General features: G+C 37.0%; 1 protein-coding gene across 3 annotated transcripts in view; it reads left to right on the top strand.

Annotated features, from left to right (window-relative positions):
* The window catches only part of ZBTB38 (zinc finger and BTB domain containing 38), a 34,064-nt gene extending 8,300 nt beyond the window's left edge, over positions 1-25,764 (top strand). For 2 of the 3 annotated variants that reach the window (XM_081954770.1, XM_081954771.1), the window contains exons 2-3: positions 510-650; positions 18,812-25,764. In XM_081954770.1, the coding sequence (XP_081810896.1) occupies positions 603-650; positions 18,812-22,387 (3,624 nt within the window). In that variant the 5' untranslated portion in view covers positions 510-602 and the 3' untranslated portion in view covers positions 22,388-25,764. The remainder of the gene's footprint in view (positions 1-509; positions 651-18,811) is intronic. The other variant, XM_081954772.1, reaches the window with a different exon arrangement.
* Positions 25,765-26,056: the final 292 nt, after the last annotated feature.

The raw sequence follows: 26,056 nt of genomic DNA, 5'->3' as shown, positions 1-26,056 counted from the left end.
CCAAAGCTTTGGAATCATCCATGCTAATTATTCCCAGTATTGTTTCAGTAGCTCTGGAAGCTTCTATCCTATGTGATATTTCATATAGACAATGCTGACAGTTTGATTACATCTGTCTCTTCCTGATTTTTTTCTACATTTTATCCAGTTACTAAATGGTAACTATTTTAGATGTTTGCTAATGTTTAATGTCAAGATAGATATTTTTGCTGGCTGCTGGCAGATGTGCTTGCTTTGATCTGAATATAGGAATTGACGGGCAGTGTGCTGGTGCAAACTAAACTGGAAATTACCCATCATAATTTTCCAACAGAAGAGTTACGGGCCTAGTATGAAGTTCGAACTACACACTGAGCACTCAAGAGTACTCAAAGGACCTCAGTCACAAAAACATTCCAAATTATTTCTGGTCCAGCATATATCTGAAACAACGTTCAGAGACATGTATCATGGATGTTCACTGGGAATTAACACATCCTAATTGAGGAACATTTCTTTCGTACTGTCAGAGCTTGAAAAAATGGACTGGATTGGAAAAATCTCATGAAGATGGGAAAGAATATAGCAATGAAGCATAGAAATAGAGGCATTATTTGAAAAAGATGAACAACTCAGAATATTTGAAGATGCCATGTCCAAAAGAAGTCCAGGTGAGGACAGCTTGGGTAAATACATATATATAGATAGATAATCTATATCAAATAATCAAGCAACGAATTTGCGAACACCTAGAAGCAAACAAAGTAATAGCCAAAAGCCAACATGGATTTGTCAAAAACAGATCATGCCAGACTAATCTTATTGCATTCTTTGATAATGTGACAAAATTAGTGGACCAGAGGAATGCCGTTGATATAGTTTACTTGGACTTCAGTAAGGCTTTTGATAAGGTAGACCATAACCTACTACTAGATAAAGTAGAAGAATGTGGGTTAGACAGCATCACCACCAGATGGATTGGTAACTGGCTGACCAACCGCACTCAACATGTAGTTCTCAATGGAACTGCATCTACATGGAGGGAAGTATGCAGTGGAGTACCCCAAGGCTCTGTTTTAGGCCCAATACTCTTCAACATCTTCATCAATGATTTGGATGAGGGAATAAATGGGGAGCTCATCAAATTTGCAGATGATACCAAGCTGGCAGGAATAGCCAACACTCCAGAAGATAGGCTTAAGATACAGAAGGATCTTGACAAACTTGAACATTGGGCACTATCTAATAAAATGAAATTCAATGGTGAAAAGAGTAAGGTTCTACATTTAGGCAACAAAAACGGAATGCACAGGTACAGTATAGGTGATACCTTACTCAGTAGTAGTAACTGTGAAAGGGATCTTGGAGTCCTAGTGGACAACCATTTAAATATGAGCCAGCAGTGTGCAGTAGCTGCCAAAAAAGCCAACACAGTTCTAGGCTGCATCAACAGAGGGATAGAATCAAGATCACGTGAAGTGTTAATACCACTTTATAATGCCTTGGTAAGGCCACACTTGGAATACTGCATTCAGTTCTGGTCGCCACGATGTAAAAAAGATGTGGAGACTCTAGAAAGAGTGCAGAGAAGAGCAACAAAGATGATTAGGGGACTGGAGACTAAAACATATGAAGAACGGTTGCAGGAACTGGGTATGTTTAGCTTAAGAGAAAGAAGGACTAGGGGAGACATGATAGCATTATTCCAATATCTCAGAGGTTGCCACAAAGAAGAGGGAGTCAAACTATTCTCCAAAGCACCTGAGGGTAGAACAAGAAGCAATGGGTGGAAACTAATCAAGGAGAGAAGCAAATTAGAACTGAGGAGAAATTTCCTGACAGTGAGAACAATTAATCAGTGGAACAGCTTGCCTCCAGAAGTTGTGAATGCCCCAACACTGGAAGTCTTTAAGAAGATGTTGGATAGCTATTTGTCTGAAACGGTATAGGGTTTCCTGCCTAGGCAGGGGGTTGGACTAGAAGACCTCCAAGGTCCCTTCCAACTCTACTATTGTATTGTATTGTATTGTATTGATTACCAAAATCTGAAATAATTAACTCAACAAACTAAAATAAGTTGATTGAAAACTGGTTTAGAAAAAGAGATTTAGAACAAGCTAAGGAAGATATGCACATCCTTAGGAAGGAACAATTGGTACATTATTTTATGTGTTTGTTTAGCATATTTAAGAACTGTCAGTCTTCCTCACAGAGGGACGCTGAGCAATGTATAATAAATATTAAAAGCATAAAAACCATATATAACATTTAAAATGTTAATTTTCAGAAAGCTAGTACATCTGAAATTATCAGAGTATGAAGTTTAATGGAAGATATGTTTAAGTAGTTTTCTATTCAGAACTAAATAAAACAAAATATAGGTAGTCCTCGACTTATGACCACAATTGAGCCCAACATTTCTGTTGCTAACTGAGACATTTGTTAAGTGAGTTTTGCCCCATTTTGGGACCTTTCTTGCCACAGTTGTTAAGGGAATCACTACAGTTGATAAATTAGTAATCCAGTTGTTAAGTGAATCTGGCTTCCCCCTTGACCTTGCTTGTCAGAAGGTTGCAAAAGGTGATCATGTAACCTTGAGACACAGCAACGGTAATAGATATGAACCAGTCGCCAAGCATCTGAATTTTGATCACGTGATCATGGAGACTTATGGAGACTTACTTATATTAGCAAATATAAATTGCTTATTTGAAATTAGACAAGGCTCAGTGACTAAGACGCTGAGCTTGTTGATCAGAAAGGTAGGCAGTTTGGCGGTTCAAATCCCTAGTATAGGTCTCCTGCATGAGCAGGGGATTGGACTAGATCAGAGGTGGGTTGCTCCCAGTTCGGCCCGGGTCAGGCAAACCAGTAGTGGTGGCAGTGGGAGGCTCCGCTCGCCTGCCCGGAAACTTCTGCGCAGAAGCATCACACATGCATATATGGGCAAACCACTAGTAAAAAAATGGAAACCCACCACTGCACTAGATGACCTCCAAGGTCCCTTCCAAATCTTTTTCTGTTACTTTGTTACTGTTACTGATATATAGTGGTCAAATCAATAAATCTGATGGATGAATCTTATGAGAAAAAGATTAATACATGCATTAGTACATGCTGAAAAAGCTGTATTAAACTGAAATGACCAGTAAATCATAATAAAATGAGGAGTATATTTCATGAAGCCTATTATGCAATTGAGTTGGGTGCAATTGCATTAAGTCTATGTTGTCTTATGCAATATAGCTGTAAAATTCTACTTAAAATTTTTTGTAGTGTTGCAGTGTTTGCAGTGTTGCAGTGTAATACTTTGCAGTGTTACAATAAACTACCAAGTAGAAAGTACAACAAGGCTAATGTCAGGGTTCCAAGTAACACCCCCAATGAAAGAAGACTCCAAGGCTTGAGTTTCCTCAAAGTTCCATTTTATTAGAGATGGCACATCTGGGAAAACCCGAATCCAAAAGCTTCCAGGTTTTCCCACCCAGTTAAAAGTTCAAAATCCTGCCCCCAACACTCACAAGTCTATCATATGGTCCAATCAATCATTGCCACAAAGAAAAATTCCAGCCATTCACATCCATTCAGATGCAGGGACAAGGCGATCTTGACTTTCTGAGAAGCAATGTTATTATGGCTACATATCACCCATACTATGAATAATCCCCCCCCTCCCATTTTCCCACAGTAGAAAATGTGGCAGGCCTGAAATCCAGAAGGCAAAAGATGGCTTCCAGGTCTGACAGCTAATTTGCTGGATCTTATGCTAGGGAGAGAAAAGCAGTTTAATTCCAGAACCCAGTTAGAAATAATGCAGGTTTATAAAATAAGAACGAAAGGCTACATGGCTTTGGACTTAAAAACTGAAAAAGTAAACACCCACAATATTGCTCCCTTCAATAAAGGATAAATGACTTCCAGTAAAATACAAACCAACCTACTTTTACCAATAGCATCTCTGTCTAGGCAATTAGCAAAGGGAAGCAGCAAATAAAATCCAGAATTAGAGGTAAGAAGATGTGAAATATCTAATAAAGAAATCAAGAGAAGCTGCTGCACCAGGGATGGGCCCAATCCATGGGGGAAAAAAGTATAGTGTTAGCCAGCAGCACAGAAGGCATAAAGATGGAGGGAAGCTACATGAGATGAAACATGGATTTTCACACAGCTACTAAAGGGAAAGAAACCCATAGACTGTAAGCATTCTTTCAGAACAAAGTATGATGCTCATGAAATATCCAAACCATAAAGCTAGGTTTAATAGTTAAGGAATACAGACCAGAATATGGCAAGGTTTCTTATGTTTTTGCATTACTAGTTAAGCATGCAAGTATTAGAATTCTAAGCTTAGAAGTATTTCAAATACTGCACAGGAAAAACTTAAGACAACCTTTGTGCGTGGTGATCTGAAAAAGAAGACAGACCAATCACCAAATTTTAAAGAGCCAAATAAAAACTGGTGTGTAAATTGCAAAAAAATCCACATACAGGCTAAAGCTAGCAGCCAAAGCATGGTCTGATAATCCTAATCAAATGTTGAAAACATGAACTTTGATTAAGGAAATGCTGGTTCATATTTACATATGAGCCATGGAAAGATACATACTCGACATTGCAAGACAAGATAGATAAGACCTGCACATGGATTAGAGAACAAACAAAAGTATACGATGCCATCAAGAGAGTAAAAGAATTTAAATGGAAATGGACTGGTCACACAACAAGAAGAACTGATGGCAGGTGGACCAAGGTAGGTATCCATTATTTTCAACTGAAATAAGAAAGGACAAAAGCACAGAAAGCTTGCTTAGTCAAAAACAAAGATAATGTGGCTAATTAGGTTGCTAAGTCTCAGTGAAACTAAGAAGTATCCCCATGAAAGTTGGATGCCTAAACATAGATGGAAAGCAAAACAAGTTGTCATGTATACGACGGCCAAAGGAAAACTATTATGCATTGTAACTTTGAGTAAACCTGATCTAGCCAGTGCAGTTGGACTGCTACATAGAAAGGTCAGTGAGCCAACACGAGTGGACTGGACAGTAGTAAAATAGGCATATACTTAAAAGGAATATTTCATCTTTATTTAAAAATGCCTATATCTAACAATATAACATTTATTAGCTATATAAATTCAGATCGGTTGGAAAATCTGACAGGAACTCGAGAACACTTATTCTTTTATAGGGGTATGCTCACCACAAAGTATTGTAGCCCTTTAATGGCTACATAGATGATTAATACTGTGCTGTGGAACAAGCACGTAGGCAATTTATGCGACTATACAAAGTATTGCTAAACTTCAAAAATAAAAGAACCAACCTTGTTATCTGGGATGTATCAAAATTGCAAACACAGAGGCCCCATATCATGCACATAGACATTAAATCTATTACATGAAGGACATGCGAGAAAAAGGGCAAATAAAACTGATATACAGTCCTCAACGCGACTACAACAGAGCCCAAAATTTCCATTGCTAAGCAAGACAGTTGTTAAGTGAGTTTGCCCCTTTTACGATCTTTCTTACCACAGTTGTTAAGTGAATCACTGCTATTGCTAAGTTAGTATCACGGTTGTTAAGTGAATCTGGTTTCCCCATTGACTTTGTTTGTCAGAAGGTTGTAAAAGATGATCACATGACCCTGGGGTGCTGCAACTGTTATAAATACATGCCAGTTGTTAAGTTGTTAAGTAGAAGCCCTCCAAATGTTTTGGGTTACAGCTTCTGGAGCCTGGCCAATGTAACCAATGGTAAGAATTGAGGAAAATATAAGATAGATACAGTGGTGGGTTCCGGATCCCGTTGCAACTGGTATGATTGCAACGGGCCCCGGCATCCACCACATGAATGCGTGCAGTGTGCACCTGCGGCCTTACCTCTTGCAATGCCTCCGTTTGTTTGTTTGTTTGTTTGTTTGTTTGTTTGGATTTATATGCCACCCTTCTCCAAAAGGACTCAGGGCGGCGTACAACATTAAAAAACATATATCCCAAAAGTTAAAAAAAAATTAAATCCATATCCAAAAACAAACCGAATTAAAAGACAATACATTTAAAATAAGTTAAAATTAACAGGCCAGGCCGGCTTGCTGGAAAAGCCAACTTTTTAGGGAGCGTCGGAAGGACCGGAGGTCAGGGATTATGCGAAGCTCCGGGGGCAGCTCATTCCAGAGGGAAGGCACTCCCACAGAGAAGGCTCTCCCCCTGGAGATCACCAGCCGACACTGTCTGGCCGACGGGACCCTGAGGCATTTTATGTGAACCTTCGTGATTCTCCAGCTGCTTGGTGGAGCATCGCGCAAGCGCAGTGCGCTCTGTGCACGTGCACAGAAGCGCAGAAGAGCTCAAATACAGGTAAGGAGCTCGGACGGACCCTCCGGAGCATCATACCAGAACCCAGGCAGGGTGTATCAGGGTGTACCGCCTGCAAGGCAGGGTGTATCAGGGTGTACCGCCTGCAACCCACCACTGGATAGATAGATAGATTGATAGATAATCTGGCTAATTTAGCTTCTGGCTAGTCATTTGTATTATACTTTGTAAGCAATGGGTACAGTTTACTTTGATATGCCAATCGGATTTCTATAGTTTGCTCAACAAAGCTATGGTTAGGACAAATCATTATTTTCTGCTATGTGCAAACCCACATCCCTTATTACCTGGTAAGGGCAATGGCTTTGGTAGTCTTCTGCACTATTATGGTATGTTCTGTCTCTTTATTTGTGAACAAATAAAAATATTATAAAACGCCAATCATCTTCCATTGGCCTCCTTCCAAATGAAGTTATATCGAGTTTGCAGTCAAACTCCTGAAAATGTAGTGCAATAGCAATAATAATGATACAGATAATTTCTCCCAATGTATCTCAGTAGATGGAAGAGCCCTCATTGAGCCATACAATCTCAGAATAAGCCGGCATCATTTATGCCATCACTCAACATATTCTTTGCTGCAAGAAACCAATTTAAAGCATCCCCAAAAGGTGCCTGTTACTTGAATACATCAAACAGGAAGACATTTTTTTCTGGAGGCAATTGGTTCTATTCTCAAACTGGTCTTCCTATTTGGAAGTTTGTCCTGATCATCAAGTAAAATCTGCCTCCCTCAACAACCTATTATTAATAACTGATGGTTATTATAATAATAATAACAGCAGCTCAGAATACAAGATTGTAACCTATCTAGTGGTGAGATTCAATTTTTTTTGCTACCGGTTCTGTGGGTGTGGCGTGGTGGGCGTGGTGTGGCTTGGTGGGCGTGGTGTGGCTTGGTGGGCGTGGCGTGGCTTGGTGGGCATGGCGTGGCTTGGTGAGTGTGGCAGGGGAAGGATACTGTAAAATCTCCATTCCCACCCCACTCCAGGGGTAGGATACTGTAAAATCTCCATTCCCTCCCGATCAGCTGGGACTCATGAGGCAGAGAATAGATAGGGGCGGGACTAGTCAGAGGTGATATGTACCAGTTCTCCAAACTACTCAAAATTTCCATTACCGTTTTTCCAGAACTGGTCAGAACCTGCTGAATACCACTTCTGAACCTTTCCCTATATGGTTATATGACATTTAGAATTCTGAGGAAAAACATAAATCTCCTGTAGGTTCTCTTCCTTGAAAAAGATGGCTAAGCAACATAGTTTCAGGGAAGGAATCAGCACAGGATTGGAAGCATCTTCCATTCTCAGAGCCTGGTGGTTCTGGGTGCCTCTCAACTGTTGTTTAATGGGTGTTCCAAGTAAAAATACAGAGAAGATGGCTGCCTCATTTCCAGGCTGGAGGAAATTTGGTATGTCTACTCTGTTTCTGCTGTTCTCAGAGGTGCAGCAGAACAATTTAGTAATGGTTATACTTAATTGCACAAATAAGTCTCAACTCGCTAAATATTTATTTATTCATTTATTTCCCATCTTTGGTTTTTTTTACAAATAACTCAATGCAGCAAACATACGCAGCATACCTGTCTTGTATTTTCCTCACAACCATCACCTTGTTTGGTGGGTTAGGCTGAGAGAAAGTGACTGGCTTTCTTGGCAAAGATGGGATGTGAATTCAAGGTTTCCCATTTTATCACTGGAAGGAGACCAGCACACACTGAAAGAATGGAAAATCTGTGGCCCTGAACTACATCTTCCATTATTCATCACTAATGGCCTGCTGATTGGATTTGCTTGGAAATGTAATCTCTTACTCACAATACCGGCATATACAATATGCTTTATCTATGCTTCATCTCCCAGACTTTCCAGACAGCAAAAGGCTGGTAATTTAGGTAGATGAATTCCCATAGATCTGGAAGGGCCTCCAGTTTGGGAAGACTGATGTGAGGATGCTCTGATGGTGAGGAAGCTCATATTTAAAAACTTACTCAGAAAATAAATTAACAGCATAAATAAACCATTATTTAAGCATGCCTTAGTTCACCAGTTTGATATGCTTTAGAAAATATTATTTTACTAAGTTCTTTAATGAACCAATATTTAAGCATAATAGTGATTATTCATATCCTATTTTATTTTGTAGCTGAAATCATCTCTTCCTAGGGGTTAGATTCCTATATTATGCTCAACCATTTTTTTAAACGACTGAAAAGACATAGTGGCCTAACTCATACATTTTATACAATGTTGATGGTTCACACATTACTGTAAACTAAGATTATGAGAACTAGGCTGCAGAACTCCAGAAGTTCATTGGTGGGCACCAAAGAGTTATTTTTCTGTGCCCCATTGTTGCCATCTAGTTTTTCTGTCCAGATCTCATAGTAGTTTGGGGGGTTTTATGGACATACTGCACGGTCTCAGCCTTGGCAGTTTGAAGATATCTTTGAATGTGCATTTTTTAGATTTGTCATAATGTAGTCTAAGATCTTACCTCCATTTTGTGTGGTTTCTTAACCATAATTTGCAGTTTCTCCCTGCATTAACAAGACATAAGTGTTAGTTGCAGTTTAAAACCATGATTGGTTTCAATTTCTAGTTATTATTAACTTGAAAGTGATATCTGTTTTACATGTCACTTTAAATCAGCAAGTAGAACTAGTTCTCTCAAAGACATTGAAAATTAGCTGAACGCCAAATATACTTCAGTTTTCTTGATTTTTAAAGTGGAATTACAGGACTTACTACCTGCTAAGTACGCTGGGCTCCTTATCTCTAATTACCCTCTACTAGTGTATGTGTAAATTCATGCTATGTCAAAAATTGCCTTGCAATTTCTCCTGGGTTTATTCTCCTGCAAAACAGATTTCTACTTAATTTTGTTCCTGTTGTTTGGTCATGTTCTCACAGTGCTTGAAAATATTTGAATTTCTTTCGTAGTGCTTTAGCCTGAGTTTTATTGTTGAGATGGTCAACAGTGCCTGTTTTCGTTTACATATCTTTCCATTACTCTGAAGTCTCTCTGATGGCCCACGTGTTCTACTATGGAGGATCCCAGCAGGAACAGTGTCCTTGTAGTGCCTTTCCATGTACTTTGCTGAAGTAGCATCAGAAGCCGAGCAGGCTAAGGCACTCACCTAGACACCTTGCTCACCTCCTAATTAAGTACAAAAATACTTACTCAGCCTTTGAGAAATCTCCAAAATCCTATTATTATTATTTTTAAAAAATCAAAAAATAATTTCTCTTTTATCAGATCAACAGAGAACTAGTAGCAAGAATGCAGGAATTTTTTTTTTCAACACAGCAGTAAAGTTCTAACAACTTCTCTTCAATACAGTATGTTCTGATAGCACAGACCTTGAAACTTTAGCCACTGGAGGAAGTGGAAAATATGTAAAACTATTTTGCAGTTTGCTCACCAAAAATAACTCTAAACAGACTTAAAATCTGGACAGTGTCTGACTGTGAAGGAAATTGTTGTTGCCAGAGTTTTGGAAATAGTTTTTCCTATATATTTAATGGGAGAATTGTTTAAAGTATTGAAAAGGAGTATGAAAAAAGAGTTTCAAATATGAAGAGGAAGGTTTTAAAAATTGCATATATACATAAAAGTAAAATTGATATAACACAGAATGCATATGATTTATAAAAGGAAAATGCAAAAAGATACATATTTGCAACTTTTCTTTTTAGATAAGTGGTGATTGAGACATGAAGAATAGGGCAAGATGTTGTCAACTTCTGAGGTACTCGTATACCTCCGAACATGCTATACTTTTGCACTGAGGGTTTTAATCCTAAGCAATTTGGGGAGTTGATTTGGGTTAAAAATCAAAATATAAATATAATACAAAAGCATGCATGTAGGTAACATGAATTTAGCTTTTTAAGGAACCCTGGGCAAAGTATAGAAATATAGAAATGTATTTTGTGCCCAGATATAATACAGGTTTGTTGATTTACAGCTGACTTTGTGCAAGTCCCCATTGCAATCCTATGGCAGAAACAGTTATGGATCAAGCGGGAATGCCATTTTAAACCCCTTCCTTATGTGGATCACCTGACCACATAAGCCTATAAAAGCAGATGAGAACTGAAACAAGACACTTCAGCCAAAGTTCCGCTGCTGATGTTATCTAGCCTGGTGACAAAACGTTCGGAAACTAAACAAGCTCAGAGAACAAACCAACAACAACATCTACCACCTAAGCTACAAATATTTCCCACCAGTTCTAAACCCTTTCCTCCTATTTTGAGTGACGACTCAGAAAAAAACATGTGCAACTGCTATGCTACTACATATATTGCACACATACAGTATCTAGAAAAGCATAGATGCCACATGAGGTGAGAATAAAAACACACACATAGACACTGATAGAGCAACACTGATTAGGTTGCGTACATATCCTGAGCAGTATGAAGGAACAAAGTACACACACACACACAACTTTGTTTCACCAAGCAGCATGAGATGGAATGTGATGCAGGGAACAATGACAAAAAAAGTAGCCAAAATTTGTTCATGCTATAGTTAGGTGCAAGTGTAGATACAGTTTTTGTCAGTAATGACTAATTGGGTGAAAATGTTTTATTAAAAAATAGAGTGACTATAATGCAAAAATTCAACTTTATAACTGTCAGTGGTGTTAGCTGAAAAACAACATTGCAAAGATGAAAACCATATTGAAACTTCTACTGTGGAAACAGCAAGATATATTCTTGGTATTGGAGTTACAAGACACGTGGATTAATTTTTTCATGTCCTTTGTTGTATATACATTAGAATACTTGCCTGAGTTGCATTCTCAAGTGTATCATTGTGGGGGGGGGGAGAGAAAAATGGAAACTGAGGGTAGTAAGCTACAGTTTTCTAAGATCGGTTGCCTGTGCTTTCTGACTCATTTCAGTTAATATAATAGAATCTTAAAAACCTTAGAAAAGTTTCCTTTTGAGTCATTTGTAAAAATTATGTATTTGGTAATTATTAACACACAGAGAAGAAAATATGTTCATAAGACCCCACCAACCATTTATCCCAATGTTTTTTAATGACCAAAAACATATTATATTCAGGAAGCCGATAGATTGTGCTATTTCTAACATGTATCGTTATCCTCAACAATCAAAATTACACTTTTTGGCAAGATGATTTGATTTATTATCTTACTTGAATCTTTCAAATCTCCTCTTTATCATTTTAATATTGCAATGATTTCCAGATTCAGTGTATGAAAAACTGTCAGAATATTCATGAACTGGAATAGGACATAGCAACAGGTCAGCCATTGGGGACTGGCTGGAATAGGGCATGGTAACAAGGCCAGCCAATGTATAGGCAGGGCAACTGGGTCAACCAATGGGAACTATTTGGTGTCTGAGAGCCATGCCAGACAGATCGGAGCCTGGGCGTCGCTTACCTATGTAGCTCTGAGTTTGTGCAAGAGAACTAATTAAGCTCTGCAACTCTGAACTGAAACCAATCTCTCCTGTGCCTGTGTTTTGCCTGTAACTACTACCATGTTGGAGAATCCACTATTGGTATTGTATATATTCCTTCCTGTGTTATTATGTATATAAAGAGAAGTTAATGAATCCTGATGAATCAGTTATCTGTGTGTGCTTTCTGGATTTGATTTTTGCAACAAACTGACAAAAACGATGTTCCCAAATCAAGATTATAAGATGATTCCAAATTCCAGTATTGTTGGACATGGGAAAAATTTCCTTTTGACATCTTCCACACCACTCATAGGCCCAAATTCCATGGTCATAAACCAGTCCTCACATTTATACCTTTGCAGATCTGCAAAGCAAAGGAAAGCTGAAATAACAGCATAAAATTGTGATGTTTCACTTAGCAGCTATTTTGCCTAATGACTGAGTTGCCAATCCCTATTGTGTTTACTAAATGACATCTACATGTATGATACTAATAATACAATTACAGTATGCATTGTTGGACAAGAACTTAATATACTGTCGCCAATATGACTAAAGATATACTGGCTAGGGAATTTGAAATTATCAAATATGGAAGAACTAAATTAGGAAAAGTTGGAACATAAGTTCTTTTTATACATAGAAGTTCTAGTGCCCAAATTTACTGCAATAGAAAAGAATGGAAGAAAATGACACTAGCCTTGACAATAGTTAATCAGACAGCAATTATCTATTGCCTAAGTGTAGGTATCGGAGTAAGTATCTGGGACATCAGAACTGGGACAAGTGTATACCATCTTATATCTTGCAAATATAAAGAAACGAGAATTGCAGAAGTAGGTGGTGAGACAAGAATTAGAATAGGAAATTACTAAAGCCTCCCAGCCATAAAACCCAACTTTGAAAATTGTATGTTAAGTATCAGCCTATAGATGGGGTAGGAATCTATATGCCAGTCACATACTTGGGTTTAAGTATCTGCCAGATCTGCCCCCATGCAAACTCCTGGTGAGCAGCAGGGCTTCTGCAGTGTGGAGATTTGAAAGGGTGCTGATATGTGTGACAAAACGAATATATCCAGAACTTGTGATCTGCAAGTGGGTGAGGATGATACACATTGCCTGTTTTAATCTGGCATCTGCTATTTCAAATTCATTGCCTTTTAGAGACTCTTAGGATGTCCTTGGAACAGGGTTAGAATAGGTGGTGCCTCCTAGATGAAGTAACTAATAGGGGGTTAGTTTGATACCTCCCATGTGGAAGACTTACTGCCTCTGAGATAATGGGTAGTGAAGTTTAACAGGTTTTATATAATTTACCACTACTTCAAGGGGAAAATAACATTTTAACATGGAAAGACTAAAGATGAATTGAAGCTGATCAGGTACAGAGTTGGGGGCGGGGGGAGATGAAGGCAAAAGCATGAAGATAAGAGGTTGCCCTATTTGAGATGAAAGTGGAGAAAGGAACTCTATTTTTGTGTATATACCTTGACTTGAAATTATGACATATTGCATCTATTCCTCTTTCTTCAGTTAAAAGTTTGGCTTCCAATGAAATAATGTTATAGTTTCTTGCTAACTTACTATGCACCTGACCTCCTACTGTTGTAATTGGTACTATTTTGGTTCATTGCCATCTTGACTTTCATTATTTTTACTTATTTGCCCTCTTCTTTCCTCTAGAATTACTTAGATCTACAAGGATTTTTATCTTCTCTGTCCTTGTGGTCACAGTTTACTGTGTTAAAGCATTATCTTGTTTTGGCTATCTTCCAGCATTTCATCATCTTAAGATTGTCTGACTGCTGGGTATTGACTGACTTTTCACTTGAGTTTCATTGCGGCATGAAAGGTAGCTGTTTTATTATTTTGTTCCTTACGATGCACACTTATATTTCGCAGTTATAGTACTTACTATCATCATTATTAGGTAGCTTAGGGCTATTAGGACTTCTTTGCTACAAGCAAGTAAATATAACGCATCAGAATTAAGCTTAGAGTAAATAAATATATTCATTACTTTAAGACAGGACAAAAATCTATTCTGCAACCTTATACTAAGCTTATACCTATTCTTACAGATATAATTTTCATATGTCATACATTTTATTTTAATTCTGGTTATTTCATTTTATTTTAGTTTCTTTATGCTTATATTTGTCTATGTGCCATATTCGGTATACAAATTGCAACAAATGGACCCAATATTCATACAAATATTTTGAAACTGGGATCTCTATTCAAAGATCATAACTAAGGAGCAATTTATGGGAAACACTGCTTAAGTCAATTTCCTATAAGGGATTTAAATACAAGGTTAACTTTAAATGGAAATGAATGAAGCTTCAAAGCATTTGAGTCATGACTTGACAGAGTCAAAAGTTAAAAGCAAAGACATTCAACTCTTTTGTTTGTATGCTTCATAATGTTCATGTGGACTCTGTTGGAACTTTCTTTTTAGAGAAAAATAAAATCAAACTATCACTTTTAGGGAATTGGTCTGATGTAGAGGATCATTATGATACAAAAAATGTTGAGACTTTAGAGAGGGTGCAGAGAAGATCAGTAAAGATGATTAGGGAGCTGGAGGTTAAACAGTTGCAGAACTGGGAATGTCTAGTCCCGTGATGGCGAACCTGTGGCACAAAGAACCTTCTCTGCGGGCATGCCAGCCATCAACCCAGCCAGGCCACCGTGCTGGGGCGCAGCTCCTGCCAGCCAGCTGGTTTTTGGTTCTGTGCCATGCATGCATGGCGGTGGGGCCTTCCCCAATCTCTGCAATTTTTCCCCCAGTGTGCCCTACCTTTCTCCCCCCCCCCAGTGCGCACTAGCTTTCTCCTGCATTTCTGCTGTCCATGCCTTCCCTGATCTCCGCAGGTTCCACTCTCTGCAGGTGCCTCTCCATGGCAGGAATGCAGGAGGAAGCTAGGACGTGCTGGGGATTGTGAGGTCCCCCCATGCCCCATTTTGGGTGCTGAAAAGCCTCCTTTTTAGGAGGGGCAGGGCACATGTGCAGGAAACATGCACACAGTGGCAGGGCACATGCACAGGGGGTGTTTGCATTGCATTTGGGGGATTGGAGCACGTGCACATGCATTCGCTTTGGGCACTCGGCACCAAAAAGGTTAACCATCACTGGTTTAGTCTAACTAAGAGAAGGACTGCAAGTGACACAATAGCAGTCTTTCAATATTTGAGCAACTGCCACAGAGAAGAGGGGGTCAACCTATTCTCCAAAGCATCTAAGGTCAAAATAAGAATAATGGATGGAAACTCATAGAGATACAATCTAGAACTAAAAAGAAATTTCCTGATGGGGAGAACAACTAATCAGTAGAATAACTTGCCTCCAGAAGTCATGGGTGCTCTATCACTGTAAGTTTTTAAGAAGAGATTGGCAGCCATTTGTCTGGAATGGTACAAGTCTCCTGTTTAAGCAGAGGATTGGACTAGAAGACCTCCAAGGCCTCTTCAAAATCTGTTATTCTTAATTCTCTGCCTTACCAGAGAAGGAAAATACAGTCCATCTTTCTTTAACTATAGAACTGTATCTTCAGAGCTAATACGGCTATCTCATCAGTTGCAAAACAATAGCTCTTACACACTTGCTGAATCACAGTCCCATGATGGCTATCATGACTCAAACAGTTTGCAAATCAGAACCCTGAGTTTTGTCACTGTTCTACCAGCCCATTACCCATACGCTGTAACAACTATGGGTACTCCATCTTCTTGTTTCATCAGGACAATTTTTGTAGCAGTGCAATCTGAGACAAGTATATGGATGAAGATAATTTGTGGATAATTTTAATAAATGTCAGTATCTGATAGTGGTATTTCATCAGTTATGAGTAAATAGGAAATATAAAATATTGATTGTGCTCATAATTTATATAAGGCAAATTTACTCCATAGAAAGTCTTGGCATTACAGTAAATAAAGCAGGATTTGTTAGTTACAAATGACTAATACATAATTTGGCAACTTAGAAATAGATCACTCATGTTACTAAAATTACATTTCTTATTTTCTTTTTCCCAATAGTCTGATATAGTCTCCTTTGAGCTGAGCTCCATCTTGTGGTCACACATACAAGACCAAGATAATGCAAGAATAAGAGATAATAGGGAAGTAGGGGCATAACAGGAAAAATCCCATTTAGAGATTCATACAATACATTCTGTTTCAGGTAAATTTAAGGCATTAATTATTCGAGTGATTCAGCTGGTTCAGACACTCAGAAAATATCTGTGGTCAAACATGCAAGTTGTTTTCTAGACTGAATTCAGGAGGAATCTGTTTTTCTGCTGTGTATGGAAGAAGCGCTGTGCAGAATTGATTAATTGAGCAATGAACATTCCACTCAACACTCTTTCTATTGAAGATTCTTTTTTTCATATTGGCCTTCAAATGTGTAGAAATAGATAAATGATGGTGATGAAGAAGATAGAAATAGATAGATAGATAGATAGATAGATAGATAGATAGATAGATAGATGATAGACAGACAGACAGACAGTTTCCAATAGAAAAATGAAAATATGCAATGAAAAATATTTTGCCTCCAGAAATTCTAGCAATCACCCATTGTTTTTCACCCAAATAGTTGTTAAAATGGAGATGCATACATTTTGTGAATGTAGGTGTTACTGTAAAAAGAAAGTTATAACCATCAAAATCATTCAACGTTCCTTGAAGATTGTTTATGGAGTTTATTAAGGAATGATGTAGCAAATAATTTCAACTGTGAAAATAATGATATGCTACTCCCAAAAATGATATACAGCTGATGTATGGAGAGAATAGGAAGGCAATAAATTTATAAATTTCATTAGTTTACAATGTCAGAAGACAAAGCTGACCGCCTTCATTACTGGGTTAAACTAATAATCAAAGAATCAAAGGCTGTTTTTAAAGAAATCAGTGAAGTGGCATGTGTCTCCAGACTTTCAAATAGTTTAGGACTTCTGGCTGCCTGCCTATTTATCGTCTGTTTGTTTGTCCGTCTATCCACCTGATTGCTAGGAGTCACAAAATCAATCATTCATGGTCTTCAACGATAGAGGAATATCATAGGAAGGACAGGGATTACATATCTCAGAACAATAATTAAAACTATATTACATCATAGCTTGCTTAAAGAAAAAAATATTTCACTTCTCACTCTACCTTTCCTAATACCTATTATTATTTTTCTGCTGTTTTGTAGATATGTTTTAAGCTATATAAATCATAAATGTTAGCTGTAATTGCTGCCCTACTCCTGGGGCACATTCAAATGGCCCCTTTTCTTTTGACGTTTGTTAAAACTTGGCCTTTTTTTTCCCCATGAACAATGAAAAATTATTGCAGGCAGTCCTCATTTGGTGACAACTGGGACTGGCAACTCAAACACTAAGCAAAGTGGATGCTAAGTAAAACTGTGACTGTGCTTATTACCTTACTTCAGTTTTTCTTGACTTTGCAGCCCTAAGGTCATAAATATGAGGATTGTCATAAAGTTACTTTTTCATCACTATTGTAACTGTGAATTATTGCTAAACAGGGCAGTTGCTTAATGAGAACTCACTGTAATTCTATTTTGCAGATTGTGTTTCATTTCAGGGTCTTACATAGGTGATTCTAGGCTGGTTGGTTGCATCTTGACTTTTATTTTTATCCTAATTATAGAGGGGAAAGTGTATGCCACTGGGGTCAATCCTGATTGAAGCAATTTGTAAGTCCTGTAAAATGAATGAACAAATAAATAAATGAAATCTCTCTTTAGTGGTGTTTGTGATATGAAGAGTTGCAGCTGCTTTAATAAGTTTCGGATACATGTTCAGAGCATATTCTCACATGTTCTGAAGCTGCAGAGCCCTGAGCAATATGGGAATTGTTTTTACAAGACAGGCAACCAAATAAATGCGATAAATAAATATGAAGATCTCCCCTCAATTCAGTCATTCCAAATCTCCCTTTTCCCTTTTGTTTAACTTTACACTTCTTCCCCTTGCCCACCGGAAACACTCTTATTTAGGCATATAAGAGCTGGACTATAAATCTACAGGCACCATTAGATGGCAGCAAAGGGTAAGGCTTTTCTGCGTTTCCTTCTAGCAGATCATGATTGTCCAAATGTTACTCCATGTCTATGTATCATGGCTATGTTGAAGCTGTGGTACAAGATACAGGTAGTGATGGGAAATCTACCTGGCCTACTTTAACCAAAATTATGTTATTAATACATGGTCCTATAAAGCCTGTCTAGAGCTATTTGCCTACCTGTTTAAGCATCATGTATCAAACTCTTTTATTTTACCCCCTGGTCTATGAGAGTAAGGAAGTCATTATATTCTCTCCACATACCACCATCATGCCTAGAGGGTTGAAGCTGTTGGGAAATGCAAAACTATGTCATCATGACATAATCACAGATTTCAGCAATGATTTGTATACAAGACTAACTGTTCATTGATGACCAAGCAGAAATTCTCCATAGCAACAATTCAGATTTTGTTTTGTGGCAAAATAGTCTGATGAATACACATAACATACACTGAAATTAGGGGGGGGGGAGAAGGCTAGCATTTTAATGATAGTGATGGATACCTTTCTGTGATTTTTAAAAAATTGTTCTTTGGAAAAAGAAGTGACTGGTGGTTTATGACTTCTGCTGCTCAGTCATAACAGGGTCACTGCTCTGGTATAGTTGCACTGGAGATCAGATTCCTTGTTGACTTTTTAAAAAGTCCTGAAAACAGAACTATTCTTGAGGTATCCTCTGAACTTCATGTTTGTCTACTTTTTCTTTATTGTTCTTGTTTGTTGTTTACTGGGCTTCACTGAAGATTTTTATGATCTCATTATGTTTTAATTACACTGCAGATGTTTTACTTTGTACATACTGTGGGTATATATTGTATGCAAATGACTGAGATTGATTAGTTTGTGATGGGGTATATGAGGACCAGAAGTAAGTTAGCATTTGAACTTGTTGATTTTAAAATCTCTTCTTTATTTAAACAGATGACCATCATGTCCCACTTAAAGGATCTCAAAGATGACTTCCACAGTGACACCGTCCTTTCCATATTAAATGAACAACGCATTCGGGGCATTTTATGTGATGTCACCATAATTGTAGAAGACACCAAATTCAAAGCCCATAGTAATGTCCTGGCTGCTTCAAGCCTTTATTTCAAAAATATATTTTGGAGTCATACCATCTGCATTTCTGGACATGTGTTGGAACTAGATGGCGTCAAGGCTGAAGTATTCACAGAAATACTTAATTACATCTACAGTTCTACAGTAATTGTTAAAAAACAAGAGTCTGTTGTGGATCTTGCAGCTGCTGGCAAAAAATTGGGAATATCTTTTTTAGAAGATCTTACAGAAAAGAGCCTTTCCGGTTCCCCTTGTCTGTATTCATTTTGCAATACTGAAAAAAATGATGTGAAAGAAGAAAAAAGACAGGAAGACTCAGCTGTTACAAATGGACCAAGAATCACGAATGCATACTCCATTTTTGAAACTGAAAATAGTAATAATTTGTTTTCTCCTCTAGACCTGAGGGCAAGTTTTAAAAAAATGCCTGAAACAAACAAAGCATCCAATAGTGATCTGGACAGGACTGATGCATGCAAAGAGGTTGAGAGAGCCAGCACATTAGCAGAACATTCCTATGCTGTTACAACAGGTTGCAATGCTTTGCAACAAAATTCCTTTTATTATGAAAACACTCCACTTTATAAAACTGGTGAAGATTGTTCTAAAACTGCCGAGTCAGTGCCTCTAGTTAAATTAGCAACACAGTCATATAATGCACCAAAGGCTAGAATTAACTCCCAGATCACAGATGCTCCTACTGTAAAGACATCAACCCACAAGGGAAGCAGTTCAGCGGCTCCCCATAAAGTCATTAATAACCACAGCCATTCTTTTCAAAAATCCCAGCCGAATAAAACAAATATTCTCTCTTCGAAGGAAGATGAAAATAAATCTGATAACCTTTCTGGATCAATAGCCACAGACATTCCACACCCTTATAACTGCAATTGTTGTACTAAATCATTTAATGATAAAACTCAGTTAAGCACCCATCTTAAACTTCATTCACAATCTCAAGAGACTTCAGTTTGCAAATACTGTAGCAAACAGTTTGAAAATATTGCTGGACTAGAGACTCATGAACAAGCATGTAGGGGTCTGAACAATTTTTGCGCTGAAAATGAACAGAATAGTCTAGATAATTTTGTTCCTTCAAATGAAAAAATTGGCACCTCGTATGTAAGCCCGGAGCCCACAGAAACTGAAAATGAGTTTACTGATTATCCTGCCACAAATGGCGCAATGCAAGAAACAGACCATTTTGTTAAAGTTGTTGGTGGACAGATACTTTATACTTGCAGTGTTTGTAAACGTACCTATGTTACCTTGTCCAGCCTCCGAAGACATTCAAATGTTCATTCTTGGAGAAGAACTTATCCTTGCCATTACTGCAACAAAGTCTTTGCATTAGCAGAGTACCGTACCAGACACGAAATTTGGCACACAGGTGAAAGGCGATACCAATGTATCTTCTGTCTTGAGACCTTTATGACATACTATATACTCAAGAACCATCAGAAATCTTTTCATGCAATTGATCACCGACTTGGTGTAAACAAGAAAACAGCTAATGGTGGCTTGAAACCAAATGTATATCCTTACAAGCTTTACAGGCTTTTGCCTATGAAATGTAAAAGGGCACCATATAAAAGTTACGGAAACTCATCATATGAAAGTGTACAAGTTAATGAAGTTCCATCTAGCACATGCATTATTCAGAATACTGTCACTTCTGAACTGGCATCCTTGAATTTTGAACACAGTATGTTGCCAAGTTCCAGCATTTCTTTGGATAGCTCTTCATGTGGTGATGGTACAGCAACCTCTGAAAATCCTCCAAATGTTTCTTCCTGGAAAATTTCATCAAGAACAGATCTTAATAATACTCCCACTAACAGAAGGACATTATCTTCTGTTGAGGATTCTGGTCCTCAGGAATATGATTCCTCTCATCAAACAATTAGTAATAGCAATTCCCATGAGAATTCAACCTCTGTTATTAGTTATAACAATTCAGCATCTTCAGTTATAGTGCATAGTGGAAGAGTTTCATCTGTGATAATGCACAGTAATGCTGTCAAGGCAGTAGGAAAAAGTGATAAGGAAACTTCAGATATTGCAATCAGTCAAGGAGCCAGCAATGATTTTATACATGAGTCAGACAATGGCAATAGTAGAACAAGAACCAATAAAGAAAAAAAAAAGGTGCCTCTATATGACAGAGAAGCAACTTCAAAAGAGGTAAAATATACAACAAATACAGGGATAGCTTCTAACACACCTACACATATTTTTGAAACTTCAGGCAAGACTGAAACTTATATCGCAAAACCTGCACTGCCAGGAACATCTGCTGACAGCAATGTTGCTCCACTTTGTCAAATAACAGTTAAAATTGGAAATGAAGCTATTGTGAAAAGACATATTTTGGGGTCCAAATTGTTTTACAAAAAAGGCAGAAGATCTAAATATGAATCCAAAGACGATCAGACAGTTCAGGTTGCAGAACGGGAAAAGAGAAGCCTGTCTCGAGTCTGTCCATCAGACTATATTGAAAGTGAAATGGGCGATGATATCAGTGACCATGACTCTAATGATAAACCTTGGCGGCCATATTACAATTACAAACCAAAAAAGAAATCTAAACAACTAAGAAAAATGAGAAAAGCAAAATGGAGAGAGAAATACAGGAGCAGAAATTCCTGTCAGGAAAGCGAGAAGGCCTATGTCACCACTTATGCTCTTAGGAATATTCCTGAAGAGAAGGTCTGTAATCAAGAAGAGAAAATGTCAGATCTTAACTGTAAGCTCTGTGACAGGGAGAACACATCTACAGAAATATCCCATGATCACTCACACCGGGAGACCACAGAGTCTGAGTCTTTCACTTGTGATTTATGCCAAAAGCATTTCCAGAGCTCTTCTACCCTAAGGATGCACAAGCGGTGTCATACGGGGGAGAAACCCTACCTTTGCAAAACTTGCGGGAAAAGTTTTTCAATCTCCAGCAATTTACAGAAGCATGAACGCACCCATTCTGCTGTCAAGGATTTCATCTGTCAACACTGTAACAAAGCATTCAGCCTCAACGAAACACTCAAAATACACGAGAGAATCCATACAGGAGAAAAGCGCTACCACTGTCAGTTTTGTTTTCAGAGCTTCTTATATCTTTCCACCAAAAGGAATCATGAGCAAAGGCATAAACGTGAGCACACTGGGAAAGGCTACGCCTGTTTTCAGTGCCCCAAGATTTGTAAGACAGCAGCTGCTCTTGGGATGCACCAGAAGAAGCATTTGTTTAAACCACCCAAGCAAGAGGACAGAAAAGATTGTTTGTTTAATGAAAGCTCGAAATCGTGTAAAAGTCAACATTTCTTTGATTCAGAGAAACAGGAAACAGCTAAACCTCTGCTAACTAAATGCATAACTGATGCAGAGGGTTACAAAGCCAGTAATATTCAGAATACCACATTGGATGTTGGACTCTGAGTAAGAAAAGGGTGTGGCAAGAAGGAAGAGAGAGATGAAAGGCCATAGATGCAAGTAATTAATGCAAGAAATAAATAAATAAATCCCAATTTACAGAAGTTCTTAAAACTTGATATATATATTTTTCACATAAATATATTGCATACTTTACATTTTAAATGTGCCATACAAAGCAAAATTTGGAAACTATAATGAAGCTGATAAAGCCTAAAAAAGTATGAGATATTAATATCACTCAGAAGAAAATTTATGTAGAAAAGAATATGCTTAACTGAAATGTTTAAAAGGATATTATAAAGAATTTAGTTGAATTCAAAATATAACTTGTTAATGGTATCTATCATTTTGGGCAACTAAAAAATGAGAGATATCCATTCAGAACGTAGTAGGGTTAAAGTGTTTTCTGCTAGAAGAAATTACATTCTATCTTCCTAACTAGAATTTGTTCAAAGGTCAACACTGTTCTAAAATTTTAATTTAGCCCTAGTTTAATGTGTACACAATAAGTATCTGGTTAAGATTCTAGCATTTGTTATTTGAGTAGCCCACTCACCCAATCTGAAGTCTGAATATGCTGTTACAGAACAATTTTGTAAGAGGTTATGATTGGTTCGTCACACAGTCAGATGTATTATTATAATAAATATTTATATTCTTAACATGTACCACAATGTGTCATGAGCTCATTATATATTAATGCTATCATCTTTGCAGACTGATGTGCAAGTGAAGTTTAAATGATAGCATTATACACAATTCCTCCATAAGCATAGTTAGTGCAACTCATGGAATAAGGTCTCTGCCTTGAAGAGACTTTTCTTACCATTAGTCTGTGGCTCTACAAGCATCAGAACATTCAGACTATCAATTCAATGCCCATGTCTGTCTGCTTTATACAGTGATTTCTCCCCATTGACCTGGTCCAGGCGTGACTTGTCCTCTGACAAGAAATAATTTGCAAGAATCCAGTACAGGAACAAGTGGCTGGATACAATATGAAATTTCTCCATGGAATCTTCCTAAATTTACACCTGTTTCAAATTTGATCCTAAATATACATTCAAGGCCCAAAAGGGGAAGAGGCACCACTGATCTTATTTTAAGTATACTACTGCACTCTTGAATGTGAAGATAGTTTTGGTACCTTGATTTAATCCAAGACCAACACTATCATATTTGGATTTACTGAATTGTATTCCAAGTTGACTTTCATAGAGTTTTACATAGTCATCCAGCTAGTTTGTGTACTGTACCATAGAATTTAGATAGTCCAATCCTAACCTCAAAGATGTATAGAACTGTCTACCTGAATAATTTAATGTGGGTTTTCAATATTACTTTATATTTGCATACTTAATGGGCACACTGTGCACAACCCTCTCCTAATATATTCAATAATAATAATGCGACCAAGCATAATATACTGATTTTTTTTTACTGCTAAAAATTAGGACTGTTGTAAAAATGCATCATTACCCAGAAATGGATTAAACCTGCACAGAAATTTTGGTAATTCTGCATAAGGTGGTTCTTCTGTTAAGCTTTTTGAAAAGAAATTCTTGTTATCATCTCCTCTGCTGATATTTCCTAGCTATGTCTAAAAAGGGTGTGAAATATCTGCATTATACTAAGAGAAGATTTCCCTACCCAAAAGGCTATATAAATGGCAAATTGAAAAAAATAAGCTTATCTGAAGAGGTAACATGTTTCTAAGAGATCATCCTTTTATACATTAGTGGTTTGGGTTGCATTCTCTATTCAACTTTGTACCAACCAGAAAGTTAATCAAATATACTTGAAAGAGTATGGGTTATTGTTTTCCTTTTTTCTCTCTCTCTTTTCTTTCTCTTTTTTTTTTTGAGCACGATGGGGTTTTTTTTCCATTTGAAATTAACATCCTTCAAATAAAGATATCTCCAGCTTTATCAATCAACTATGCTTATTTGTGTTGATCAAGCTAAACAATTAACATATATTAACAAGAAGAAACATAAATCAAACTGATATGGGGAAAAAGCAATTTTTTAAAGAAAACTATTCTGACTGAGTTACTTTATTAGGCACGTTGGTGACTAAAGAAAAGAGAACACTGAATCAATGAAAAAGAAAATTGAAAAAGAGTATACCAACCAGAGGGCAATACTGTATCCATTAAATCACAAATTAATTATTCACAGTAACGTACAATTTGCACATTATATATTATGCAAATGATAGGTTTCATAATTTTGCATAAAATACAAGACAAATTATATAAATTGTCACAAATGATGAAAAACTGATATAACTTTGTCTCATTCAGTCTATTTTGAATACAGTTGATTTGTCCATTATTTTGGAGAATGTTTGGACCAAAACATGGCCTACTGCATCTAAAATCCTCTAAATAGTGGTCCTTTAATTAAGTTTTCTCTGTAAAACATACCCAAATGTTTAACATTTGGAGAATGTAGAAAACGTCACACATTTTATTATAGAAAAAGTATTATTTAAAAAATATTCTATTTGGTACATTTAATTTTGGCCTTTTATGCTCACATTTCAACATTATATAACACAAATTGTGATAATGATAACGTATTTATTCTTATTTGTCTGATGTCATTTTGCACGTAACTAAATAGAACATATCCCTCACAATATAAGCACTGAAAAAGATCTAACTATATACATAAAACATTTTTGATGTGAAAAATCTATCACTTAGAAAATTATAATTACTATGAGCTGTTTAAAATAAGTACTTTATGAGACTTTGTAAAACAATATTATCTCAATAATTATAGACCAAAGCCTACATTGGTTAAAATTTATATGTAGTGATAATTGTATAAATATTTTCTATAGCTGTTTAATTCATATGGAAAATAATAGCTTCTGTTACATGAGGGCTTTGTATATTTTGATAAAAACATGGTAACCTTGTAATTCTGCTTGTTCACTACAGTTTATAGAAACCAATTTTAATATGACAATATTATGTTTATAATTCATTATTGGAATTTTATTGATCAGCCTAATGGACAAGTATTACGACAAACATAGAATTAAAGCAAATATAATTGTTAAGAACAATGTTTACTACATAATGGCATATGCATTTTGTTTTAATAGAATTATTAAAAACTGGCATTCACAACTATTAAGAGAATCAAACTTTTTTCTCTCAACAAAATATAATAATGACTTCATCAAAATAGCCAAATTCTTTCATTCATTCTGTTTTGTCTCTTCCTTCCTTCCGCAATTTATCTATCATACCACTTAAAGCATGCAATGGTTGTCATACAATGATTGCGTCATAATTGTGCTAAATTATTTTGGCAGCAGTTGATAAAGCTTACTCAAAATTCATCCTAAAACCTAAGAAAACCAAGAGTATAGTTATTGTTTCAGATTTTATGAAAGCTTTATATACCAGCATATGTGAAAATCACCCACAATGCAAATATGACCATACAAGTTACATGACTATCTTAGAAAAAAGTTAATCACTCTTTTGCAAAAACATAATCTAAAAAACAACCGCCAAAAAACAGGTGGGCGTGAAGGCTGATGAGAACCAAGGATTATGAAACTACATTGGCATATCTGGGAACTTACATCACAGACCATTCTTTACAAACCACCATGATTGGATTTAGTCAATACATGCCCAAATCCAACAGA

The sequence above is a fragment of the Natrix helvetica genome, assembly GCF_964273705.1.
Source record: "Natrix helvetica genome assembly, chromosome: 5".
NCBI lineage: Eukaryota > Metazoa > Chordata > Lepidosauria > Squamata > Natricidae > Natrix > Natrix helvetica.
The sequence above is the reverse complement of the archived record's forward strand: the minus strand, read 5'-3'. Positions and strand labels throughout refer to the sequence as shown.